General features: G+C 49.0%; 1 protein-coding gene across 7 annotated transcripts in view; it reads left to right on the top strand.

The window, feature by feature from the left end:
* Positions 1–12,209, top strand: part of TNRC18 (trinucleotide repeat containing 18) — a 118,145-nt gene that overhangs the window by 78,309 nt on the left and 27,627 nt on the right. For all 7 annotated transcript variants that reach the window (XM_055292241.2, XM_055292238.2, XM_055292239.2 and 4 more), the window contains one exon: positions 17–265. In XM_055292241.2, the coding sequence (XP_055148216.1) occupies positions 17–265 (249 nt within the window). The remainder of the gene's footprint in view (positions 1–16; positions 266–12,209) is intronic.

The raw sequence follows: 12,209 nt of genomic DNA, 5'->3' as shown, positions 1-12,209 counted from the left end.
GTTTTCTGCACGCCAGATGAGAGCTCGGAGGAGGAGGACGAGGAGGAGGAGCTCGAGGAGGAGGACGAGGCCAGCGGTGGCAGCTATAGGCTGGGTGCCCGGGAGCGGGCCCTGTCGCCAGGCCTGGAGGAGAGTGGGCTGGGCCTGCTGGCACGCTTCGCCGCCAGCGCCCTCCCCAGCCCCACCGTGGGCCCATCCCTGTCTGTGGTACAGCTGGAGGCCAAGCAGAAGGCCCGGAAGAAAGAGGAGCGGCAGAGCCTGCTGGGTGAGTGGCAGCAGGCGGGCTGCGGTGGGGGTGGGTGGGTGGGGGGGCGGATGCCATCGCCCCATCCCACAGGTGAGGAAACTGAGGCTCAGAGATGCAGGTGCAGAGCTGGGAATGGGCAGAACCCCAGCCTCGTAGGCCAGCCCCGTCCTGATCAGGGATGCTGGTGACAGGGGCCCCGGCCTGCCATCTCTACGGAGGGAACTTCTTGCCTTGCAAAGGGTGATCTCCTTCAGTCTCATGCTCCCAGCAAACATGGCCCTGTTTTGGGCACTTGGGGGGCTGCGGGAGCTCCATGGAGGCCCCTGACCCAGCCTGGGGTTTGTGGGGGCCACTCCAGGTTGGTCACACCCAGTCTGGCCCATGAGAAAGACGTGGGGTTAGCTGAGACACGGGTGCAGGGGAAGGAACAGCCATGTCGCAGTAGGAAGAAGAGAGAGCCCGTCTCGTTCAGGCTTTGTGGGATGGTGGGGGTGCAGTCTGTGCCATGGGAGAGCGGGTGGGACAGGCCTCATTCGGCCTGGGCTTGAGCCTGGAGGAGTCAGGTGGGGTGGGCAGGCACCAGGCTCTCTTCAACTTGCCCACAATCCAGATAGGTAAACCGAGGCAGCAGGCACTCACGCTTGGGCAGGCAGCTGGGGCTTGCCCCGGTCCATGTCTTTCTGGTCTCTGCATCTCTGATTGTTTCCCTGTGTCAGGACCCTGCCTTCTTGGGACCCTCTCGTGGGCTCTCCCTGTTCTCACCGGGCTGAGTGCCCCAACAGGGACGCAGCTCACCTGCAACTGGGGTCGGTGCCGGAGATTGAGATGGTTATGCGTGTGTTCAGGCTCTGAGTTCCCCTGGCCCCAGCAGGGGAGGGTCCTTCTGACCCCCCAGGCGTCCTTTTCTGAGCCTCAGTGGGGGTAGGTATGAGGCCCTCCTGGCGGGGGCTGGGACAGGAAAGCAGGTATCGCTGCCCCCGAAGGCCCCCCAGCTGCCCCTGGCTTCATGCTCTCTGCAGGTTCGTGGAGCAAAGCCCCACCCCTGACCTCCAGTGTCTCCTGGAACCCCATTTGTGGCACCCACGCCAGGCCCAGGCCCTGCCTTCCCCCTCCTCCCTCTCATGCCCTGCCATTGTTTGCTGGGCTCTCCTGGAAAGAGGCACCAGGGCCCCCTACAAGGCTACCTATTCTTAGGTATTCTTCATACAGAAGCAGCTGGAGGGCGTCTTCAGAGTGCACACTTGGCCAGACCACTCTTCGGCCCAGAACCTCCAAATGGCTTCCTGCTGCCCTCTGATCAGTGCTACCTGTCTGATCCACCACCATCAGATTCTGACTGCTTAGACAACATTATCCTGTCCACAGCCCCTAAATGCACCAGCCGGGCTAGTACCCTCAAGCATTTACACTTGCTGTTAATACAGCCCCAAACATCCATTTTACCCAGACCGTCCAAGGTATTGGCATATGGTCCAAATTATTCCTTTATTCTACATTGACTGTCTGAAGGGTCTGTAGTGATGTCTCCTTTTTCATTGCTGATACAGATTGTTTCTTCTTACTCTTATTTCTTGGCCAGTCTGGCTAGATGTGATCAGTTTCACTGGTTTCTACTCTTTGTTATTTTCTTCCTTCTCATTCCTTTGGCTACACAGGCATGTCTTGGAGATACTGCAGGATTATTTCCAAACCATAAAGCGAGTATCACAGTAAAGCAAGTCACATGAATGTTTTGGTTTCCCAGTGCATGTAAAAGTTATGTTTAAACTATACTGTTAGGCCGGGCGCGGTGGCTCACACTTGTAATCCCAGCACTTTGGGAGGCTGAGGCGGGCGGATCACGAGGTCAGGAGATAGAGACCACGGTGAAACCCCGTCTCTACTAAAAATACAAAAAATTAGCCGGGCGTGGTGGCGGGCGCCTGTAGTCCCAGCTACTCGGAGAGGCTGAGGCAGGAGAATGGCGTGAACCCGGGAGGCGGAGCTTGCAGTGAGCCGAGATTGCGCCACTGCACTCCAGCCTGGGCGACAGAGCGAGATTCCGTCTCAAAAAAATAAAAAATAAAAAAATAAACTATACTGTTGCCTATTAAGTGTGCAGTAGCATTATGTCTGAGAAAACAGTGTACATACCTTAATTAAAAAATAGGTTATTGGCCATGCATGGTGGCTCACTCCTACAATCCCGGCACTTTGGGAGGCCAAGGCAGGAAGATTGCTTGAGCTCAGTAGTTCAAGACCAGCCTGGGCAACAGAGCGAGACCCCATCTCTACAGAAAATAAACAGAAAAATTAGCCAGGCATGGTAGCACGCGCCTCTGGTCCCAGCTACTTGGGAGGCTGATGCAATAGGATCCCTGGAGCTTGGGAGGTTGAGGCTGCAGTGAGCCGAGATTGCGCCACTGCACTGAAGCCTAGGCAAGAGAATGACACCCTGTCTCAAAAATAAAAGACCAAACCAAAAGCATATGTTTACACTATCCTGCAGTCTCTTAAGTGTGCAATAGTATTATTGTTATTTTTTTTTTTTGAGATACAGTCTCGCTTTGTCACCCAGGCTGAAGTGTAGTGGCGTGATCTCTGCTCACTGCAATCTCCACCTCCTGAGTTCAAGTGATTCTCCTGCCTCAGCCTCCCAAGTAGCTGGGATTATAAGCACACACCACCACGCCTGGCTAATTTTTGTATTTTTAATAGAGACAGGGTTTCCCCATCTTGGCCAGGCTGGTCTTGAACTCCTGACCTCAGGTGATCTGCCCGCCTCAGCCTCCCAAAGTGCTGGGATTCCAGGCGTGAGCCACTGCGCCTGGCTGTAATAGCATTATGTCTAAGAAAACATTGTACATATCTTAATTTAAAAATAGTTTATTGCTGAAAATGCTAACGATCATCTGAGCCTTTAGTGAGTTGTAATCTGTTTGCTGATGGAGGGTCTTGCCTCGATGTTGGTGGCTGCTGACTGATCAGGGTGGTGGTTGCTGAAGGTTGGGGTGGCTGTGGCAGTTTCTTCAAATAAGACAACAGTGAAGTTTGCCGCATCGACTGACTCTTTCAAGACAGATTTCTCTGTAACATGCAATACTGTTTGATAGTGTTTTACCTACAGAACTTCTTTCAACATTGGAGGCAGTCCTCTCAAACTTTGTTGCTGCTTTATCAGCTAAGCTTATGCAATATTCTAAATCCTTTGTCATTTCAACAGTGTTCACAGCATCTTCACCAGGAGTAGATGCCATCTCAAGAAACTACTTTCTTTGCTCCTCCATAAAAAGCAGCTCCTCATCTTTTCAAATGTCTCATGACATTGCAGTAATTCAGTCCCATCTCCAGGCTCCACTCTAACTTGAGTTCTCTTGCTGTTTCTACCACGTCTGAAGTAACTTCCTCCAGTGAAGTCTTGAGCCTTTCATAGTTGTCCACGAGGGTTGGAATCAACTTCTTTTTTTTTTTTTTTTTTTTTTTTTTTGAGACTGAGTCTCGCTGTGTTGCCCAGGCTGGAGTGCAGTGGTGCAATCTCGGCTCACTGCAAGCTCCGCCTCCCCAGTTCAAGCGGTTCTTGTGCCTCAGCCTCCTGAGTAGCTGGGATTACAAGCGCCCGCCACCACACCCGGCTAATTTTTGTATTTTTAGTAGAGACAGGGTTTCACCACGTCGGCCAGGCTGGTCTGAAACTCCTGGCCTCAAATGATCCACCTGCCTCGGCCTCCCAAAGTGCTGGGGTTACAGACGTGAGCCACTGCACCCGGCTGAGAATAGTGAATTTTTTCCAGAAGGTTTTCCATTTACTTTGCCCAGATCCATCAGAGGAATCATCATCCATGGCAGCTGTAGCCTTACAAATTATATTCCTTAAATAATGAGACTTGAAAGTCAAAATTACTCCTTGATCTATGGGCTACAGAATGGGCGCTGTGCTAGCAGGCATGGAACCAACATTCACCTCCTTGTATGTCTCCCTCAGAGCTCTCGGGTGACAAGGTACGTTGTCAATGAGCAGTAATTTTTTTTTTTTTTTTTTTGAGACGGAGTCTTTCTCTGTCCCCCAGGCTGGAGTGCAGTGGCGCGATCTTGGCTCACCACAACCTCCACCTCCTGGGTTCACGCCATTCTCCTGCCTCAGCCTCCCGAGTAGCTGGGACCACAGGCGCCCGCCAACACGCCTGGCTAATTTTTTGTATTTTTTAGTAGAGACGGGGTTTCACTGTGTTAGCCAGGATGGTCTCGATCTCCTGACCTCGTGATCCACCCGCCTCGGCCTCCCAAAGTGCTGGGATTACAGGCTTGAGCCACCGCGCCCGGCCCGATGAGCAGTAATATTTTGAAAGGAATTTTTTTTTCTGAACAATAGGTCTCAACAGCAGGCTTAAAATATTCAGTAAATCATGCTGTGAACTGAGGTGCTGTTACCAAGGCTTTGTTGTTCCCTTTATTTTTTTTGAGACAGAGTCTTGCTGTTGCCAGGCTGGAGTGCGGTGGTGTGATCTTGGTTCACTGCAACCTCCGCCTCCTGGGTTCAAGCCATTCTCCTGCCTCAGCCTCCTGAGTAGCTGGGATTACAGGCGTGTACTACCACATGTGGCTGATTTTTGTATTTTTAGTAGAAACGGGGTTTCACTATGTTGGCCAGGCTGGTCTCGAACTCCTGACCTCAAACAATCCTCCTGCCTTGGCCTCCCAAAGTGCTGGGATTACAGGTATGAGCCACCACGCCTGGTCTGCTGTTCCATTGATAGAGCAGTGGCAGAGGTGATTCAACATCATTTTTTTTTTTTTTTTTTTGGGATGGAGTCTCACTTTGTCGCCCAAGCTGGAGTGCAGTGGCACGATCTCGGCTCACTGCAAGCTCCGCCTCCTGGGTTCATGCCATTCTCCTGCCTCAGCCTCCCAAGTAGGTGGGACTACAGGTGCCTGCCACCATGCCCGGCTAATTATTTTTGTATTTTTAATAGAGACGGGGTTTCACCGTGTTAGCCAGGATGGTCTGGATCTCCTGACCTCATGATCCGCCTGCCTCAGCCTCCCAAAGTGCTGGGATTACAGGCGTGAGCCACTGTGCCTGGCCTGTTGTTCCACTGGTAGAGCCCTGATAGAGGAGATTTAGCATTATTCTTAAGGATCCCGGGGTTTTCAGAATGGTAAATGAGCATTGGCTTCAACTTAAAGTCCCCAGCTGCATTAGCCCCCAGCGAGAGTCAGGCTATCCTTTGAAGCTTTGAAAACAGGCACTGACTTCTCCTCTGTAGCTATGAAAGCCTTAGATGGCATCTACTTAGAAGGCTGTTTTGTCCACATTGCAAATCCATTGGTTGGTGTAGCCACTTTAATCAGTGACCTTAGCTGGATTTTCTGGAGAACTCGCTGCAGCTTCTCCATCGACACTGGCTGCGTATCCTTGCGTTTTTATGTTATGGAGACGGCTTCTTTCCTTTTCTTTTTTTTTTTTTCTCTGAGATGGAGTCTCACTCTGTTACCCAGGCTGGAATGTAGTGGTGCAATCTCGGCTCACTGCAACCTCTGCCTCCCGGGTTCAAGTGATTCTCCTGCCTCAGCCTCCCAAGTAGCTGGGATTACAGGCACCCGCCACCAGGCCTGGCTAATTTTTGTATTTTTTTTAGTAGAGATGGGGTTTCACCACGTTGGCCAAGCTGGTCTGGAACTCCTGACGTCAAATGATCCTCCCTCCTCAGCCTCCCAAAGTGCTGGGATGTCAGGCGTGCGCCACCGTGCCTCACTGACAGCTTCTTTCCTTACACCTCATGAGACAGTCTCTGCTGGCTTCAAACTTTTCTTTTGCAGCTTCCTCACCTCTCTCAGCCTTCACAGAATTGAAGAGAGTTGGGGCCTTGCTGTGGATGAGGATTTGGCTTGGCTTAAAGGAATATTGAGGGTGGTTTGATCTTCTCTCCAGATCACTCAGACTTTCTCTATGTCAGCAATGAACCTGTTTCACTTTCTTATTTGTGTGTTCACCAGAGCACTTTAAATTTCCTTCAAGAACTTTTTCTTTGCATTCACAGCCTGGCTGTTTGGCACAAGAGGCCTTGCTTCTAGGCTATCTTGGCTTTTGACTGGCTTAAGCCTTCCTCACTAAGTTTAATCATTTCTAGCTTTCGATTTAAAGTGAGAGACGTGTGACTCTTCAATTCACTTGAACATTTAGAGGCCACTGTAGGATTATTAATTGACCTAATTTCAGTATTGTTGTGCTTTAGGGAATAGGGAGGCCCAAGGAGAGGGAGAGAGATGAGGAAGGCCGGTTGGTGGAGCAGTCAACACACACTTTTTTTTTTCTTCCTTGCTATATAAAGAACATACGGCCGGGTGTGGTGGCTCACGCCTATAATCCCAGCACTTTGGGAGGCCGAGGTGGGCGGATCACTTGAGGTCAGGAGTTCGAGACCAGCCTGACTAACATGGTGAAACTCCATCTCTACTAAAAATACAAAAATTATCCAGGTGTGGTGGCGGGCGCCTGTAATCCCAACTACTCTGGAGGCTGAGACAGGAGAATCGCTTGAACCTGGGAGGCGGAGTTTGCAGTGAGCAGATCGGGCCATTGCACTGCACTCCATCCTGGGTGACAAGAGCGACACTGTTGAAAAACAAAAAAGAGAACACGCACATTGGCCAGGCATGATAGCTCACGCCTGTAATCCCAGCACTTTGGGAGGCCGAGGCAGATGGACCATCAGAGGTCAGGAGTTTGAGACCAGCCTGGCCAACATGGTGAAAGCCCATCTGTACTAAAAATATAAAAGCTAGCCAGGTGTGGTTGTGGACACCTGTAATCCCAGCTACTTGGGAGGCTGTGGCATGAGAATAGCTTGAGCCTGGGAGGCGGAGGTTGCAGTGAGCCGAGACTGCACCACCGCACTTCAGCCTGGGCAATAGAGTGAGACTCCATCTCAAAAAAAAAAAAAGAAGAAACAAAAAAACACATGTGCTGGTGAAGTTTCCCATCTTATATGGGCACTGTTCACGGAGCCCCAAAACAATTGCAATTTTTTGTAGAGAAGAGGTCTCGCTCTGTTGCCCAGTCTGGTCTCGAACTCCTGATCTCAAGTGATCTGCCCTCATTGGCCTCCCAAAGTGCTGGGACTACAGGTGTGAGCCATTGTGCCTGGCCTTGTCTAGTAATTTTCGATTGTGTGTCTTGGACGCTGTGGGGCTGAGGTTGTGGAGAGCCAGAATGCCTTTTTTTTTCCTTTCGAGATGGAGTTTCGCTCTTGTTGCCCAGGCTGGAGTGCAACGGCATGATCTCGGCTCACCACAACCTCCACCTCCCGGGTTCAAGTGATTCTCCTGCTTCAGCCTCCCAAGTAGCTGGGATTGCAGGCATGCGCCACCATGCCTGGCTAATTTTGTATTTTTAGTATAGACGGGGTTTCTCCATGTTGGTCAGGCTGGTCTCAAACTCCCGACTTCAGGTGATCTGCCTGCCTTGGCCTCCCAAGATGCTGGGATTACAGGCGTGAGCCACTGCGCCCAACTCTTTTTTTTTTTTTTTTTACGTGCAGTGTTGCCCAGGCTGGAGTGCAGTGACACAATCTCAGCTCACTGCAACCTCTGCCTGTTGCCCAGGCTGGTCCTGACCTCAGATGATCTGCCCACTTTGGCCTCCCAAAGTGCTGGGATTACAGGCCTGAGCCACCACGCCCAGCCCCTTTTGTCATTTTAGAATGTTCTTTGTTGCTAGTAACAATTTTTATCTTAAGTCTATTTTGTTTCTTATTAGTATAGCCACGTCAGCTCTCTTGGTTACTGTTGGCATGGTATACCTTTTTCATGCTTTGCCTTTCAATTTATTAGTGTCTTAGTCTTTAGTTTTTTGTCTAATTTTTGGTTCTCCTTTGCTGCCTTTCAAACAAATTTATTTGAATATGTTTAAGAATTCCATTTTAATTTTTCTGTTAGCTTTCTCAGTATCATTTTGTCATTTTTAAAAATAGAAAATAGAGATAACAATATACATTCCTTTTTACATCCACTTACCATGTTTTTCTCACATAAAATACAGAAATCTTGCAACTTTGTAAGTCCATATCATACCTCATATTTTATATTATATGTAATACTTTTTCACATGGTATCAACCTCTGAAGACAATGTTACATACTTAGTTTTTTTTGTTTTGAGATGGAGTCTTACTGTGTCATCCAGGCTGGAGTGCAGTAGCGTGATCTTGGCTCACTGCAAACTCTGTCTCCTGGGTTCAAGCGATTCTCCTGCCTCAGCCTCCCAAGTAGCTAGGATTACAGGCACCTGGCACCTCGCCTGGCTAATTTTTGTATTTTTAGTAGAGACGGGGTTTCACCATCTTGGCCAGGTGGTCTTGAACTCCTGAGCTCATGATCCACTCGCCTCAGCCTCCCAAAGTGCTGGGATTGTAGGCATGAGCTACCGCACCTGGCCACAAACTTAGTTTTAATCATTTAAATGGCTTATAAGGAAATTAAGCGGAAAAGTGAACAAAGTCTTTTGTATTTATTCAGATATTTATTATTTTTGTTGCTTTTCATTCTTGTCTGAGGATTCCAGTTTTCCTGTAGTTTCAGCCCAAAGAACTTCATTTAGCAGTTTTGTCTTGTAGAGCTGCTGGTGAGGAATTTTCTTGGTGTTCCTTTTTTTTTTTTTTTTTTTTTTTTTGAGACAGTCTCTGTCACCCAGGCTGGAGTGCAATGGCGCGATCTTAACTTACTGCAACCCCTGCCTTCTGGGTTCAAGTGATTCTCCTGCCTCAGCCTCCTGAGTAGTTGGGATTACAGGTGTGAGCCATCACGCCTGGCCTCTTAGTCTTCTTTTATCTGAAAATGTTTCTATTTCACCTTCATTCTTGAGTGATGTTTTTACTGGATATAGAATTTTGAGTTTACAGGTTTTTTTTTTTTTTTCTTTGAGCCCTTAGAAGATATTCTGCTGTCTTCTGGCCTCTGGTTTCTAATGAGAAATTAGCCATTAATCAAACGATTGTTTTGGAAGTGATAAGCTACATTTTTCTTGTTGTTCCTGGGGGTTCGTGTTTATCTTTGTCAGCCCTTTGACTGTGGCGTGCCTCATGGCAGATTTGTTGGTGTTTATTTTGCTTGGTGTTTATCTGACACCCAACATCTGCAAGTTTCTGTTTGTCATCAAATTTGGGAAGATTTCAACTATTGAGGAAAAGCAAATATTCAAGCATTTTTTCTTGTTCTTTCTTTTCCTGTTTAACATACATTTGACCATTTGTTATCTGACAGGTCTCTGAGGCTGGTTCCCCCACACCCAAACTCATAAACTCACTCACTTACTTTTCTCTTAATCATATCCATTCAGCTCTTAGATCCCCTCCATAGATTTTTTATTTCTGAAATTATACTTCTCAGTTTTATAATTTCTTTGTGTTGTTTGTGACAGGGTCTTGCTCTGTCACCCAGGCTGGAATGCAGTGGCACAATCATGGCTCACTGAAGCCTCAACCTCCTGGGCTCAGGTGATCCTCCCACCTCTGCCTCCTGAGTAGCTGGGACCACAGGTGCATGCCACCATGACTGGCTAATTATTGTATTTTTTGTAGAGACAGAGTCTCGCTATGTTGCCCAGGGTGGTCTTGAACTCCTGACCTCAAGGGATCCTCCCACCTCAGCCTCCCAAAGTTACGGGATTACAGGTGTGAGCCACTGTGCCTAGCCAGTTCTATACTTGCATTTGGTTCATTTGGTTCTTTTCTGTTGTTTCTTTTAGTCCTTCCTATTTCTCTGGTGAAATTTTCATGCATTGAAAACAAGTTGCATTAAAAACAAGTTTTATTTCACTTCTTTGAGGATTTCAGAATCCTTGGCTGTTTGTTCCAACATGTGGTTCATCTCAGGGTCAGGTTCAGTTGGTTTTCTTTTCTCTGGAATGTGATGCATTTTCTTGGTTCTTCATTTGTCTAGTAATTTTTTTTCTTTTTTTTGAGACAGAGTCTCGCTCTGTCGCCCAGGCTGGAGAGCAGTGGTGTGATCTCTGCTCACTGCAACCTCTGCCTCCTGGGTTCAAGTAATTCTTGTGCCTCAGCCTCCCAAGTAGCTGGAATTACAGATGCATGCCACCACGCCCAGATAATTTTTGTGTTTTTTGTAGAGACGGGGTTTTGCCATGTTGGCCAGGCTGGTCTCGAACTCCTCACCTCAAGTGATCTGCCCGCCTTGGCCCCCCAAAGTGGTGGGATTTATAGGTGTGAGCCACCGTGCCTGGCCTTACGTAGTAATTTTGGATTGTATCTTGGACATTGTGGGGCTGAGGTTGTGGAGAGTCAGAATGCCTTTTTTTTTTTTTTTTCCCCAGTGAATATTTTCTCCTTTGTTTTAGCAGATATTTCCTTGGTGGGGCTTGAAGTCCAGTTTCTTAGGTGGTGTCTCTGGCCTCTGTTCAAATCACTTTTTACTGAGCCCTGGGCTGCTTGGAGTCTGTTCTGTGTGTAGGTAGTTTCAGGGCCATTCAGAGACATGGGCGGGGGGGAGAGAGAGCATGGGGACCCCTCTCTGGCTCCCTTTCTAATTTTTTTTTTTTTTTGAGACAGAGTCTCACTCTGTCACCGAGACTGGAGTGCAGTGGCGCGATCTCGGGTCACTGCAACCTCTGCCTCGTGGGTTCAGGCAGTTTCCTGCCTCAGCCTCTTGAGTAGCTGGGACTACAGTGCGCACCACCATGCCTGGCTAATTTTTGTATTTTTATCAGAGATGGGGTTTCACCATATTGGCCAGGCTGGTCCTGAACTCCTGACCTTGTGATCTGCCCACCTTGGCCTCCCAAAGTGCTGAGATTACAGGTGTGAGCCACTGCGCCTGGCCAAATTTTTTTTTTTTTTTCTGAGACAGATTCTCACTCTGTGGCCCAGGCTGTAGTGCAGTGGTGCAATCTCTGCTCACTGCAACCTCCACCTCCGGGCTCAAGTGATTCTCATGCCTAAGCCTCCCGAGTAGCTGGGACTATAGGCACCCGCCACCATGCCCGGCTAATTTTTGTATTTTTAGCAGAGACAGGTTTCTCACCATGTTAGCCAGGATGGTCTTGAACTCCTGACCTCAGGTGATCCACCCGCCTTGACCTCCCAAAGGGCTGGGATTGCAGGCGTGAGCCCCCGCGCCCGGCCTCTGGCTCCCTTTCTATTCTCTTCTGTGTTGCCAGTTTCTAGACTTCTCTTTCCTGGTGCTGAGGTCAGAAGGACTCTATTTCTTTTCTATGTGGGCCCCCCCTTCCCTGCTGTGTGTGCCAAGAAGACCATGTCTGATGCCAGGGTAGAGGGTGCAGGGAGATCTGCCTCCTGTGACTTCACTCTCCGCCTTCTGCTTGAGCCTCATCTCTGTCCACTGTCCCTCCCTGCACCATACACAATGGACCTGTGAAGGATTATGTACGCCAGGTGTTCCAGTGGATCTCTGGGCGGACTGTTACCAGGTGGTACCTCATTCTGTCATACCCAGAGCAGAGCTCTCAAGCCTGTGGCCTGCACCCACATCAGCCTCAAAAGCCCCTTGCTGCCTCCTTGCACAGTGGAAAGTTGGAAAGTCTGTTAGCAAAAGATTAATGATTACGCCTGTAATCCCAGCACTTTGGGAGGCCGAGGTGGGCAGATCACAAGGTCAGGAGTTCGAGACCAGCCTGCCTAATAGGGTGAAACCCCGTCTCTACTACTAAAAATAAAAAAAAATTAAAAAAAAAAAGTAGCCAGGCATGGTGGTGGGCACCTGTAGTCCCAGCTACTCAGGAGGCTGAGGCAGGAGAATGGCATGAACCCAGGAGGCGGAGCTTGCAGTGAGCCGAGATCGTGCCACTGCACTCCAGCCTGGGCGACAAAGCAAGACTCCATCTCAAAAAAAAAAAAAAAAAGAAAGTTAATTAATAGGATTATTACACTTTGCTGGTGACTTTTTCCCACTGGGCAGCCCCCGCCAGCCCCTGTTGCTGTGGCTTCATCTACCGGTGCGGTGCGGGGCAAGCC

This window comes from Symphalangus syndactylus, chromosome 9 (assembly GCF_028878055.3).
Source record: "Symphalangus syndactylus isolate Jambi chromosome 9, NHGRI_mSymSyn1-v2.1_pri, whole genome shotgun sequence".
NCBI classification, from domain to species: Eukaryota; Metazoa; Chordata; class Mammalia; order Primates; family Hylobatidae; genus Symphalangus; species Symphalangus syndactylus.
This window is presented reverse-complemented; position numbering and strand designations above follow the sequence as displayed.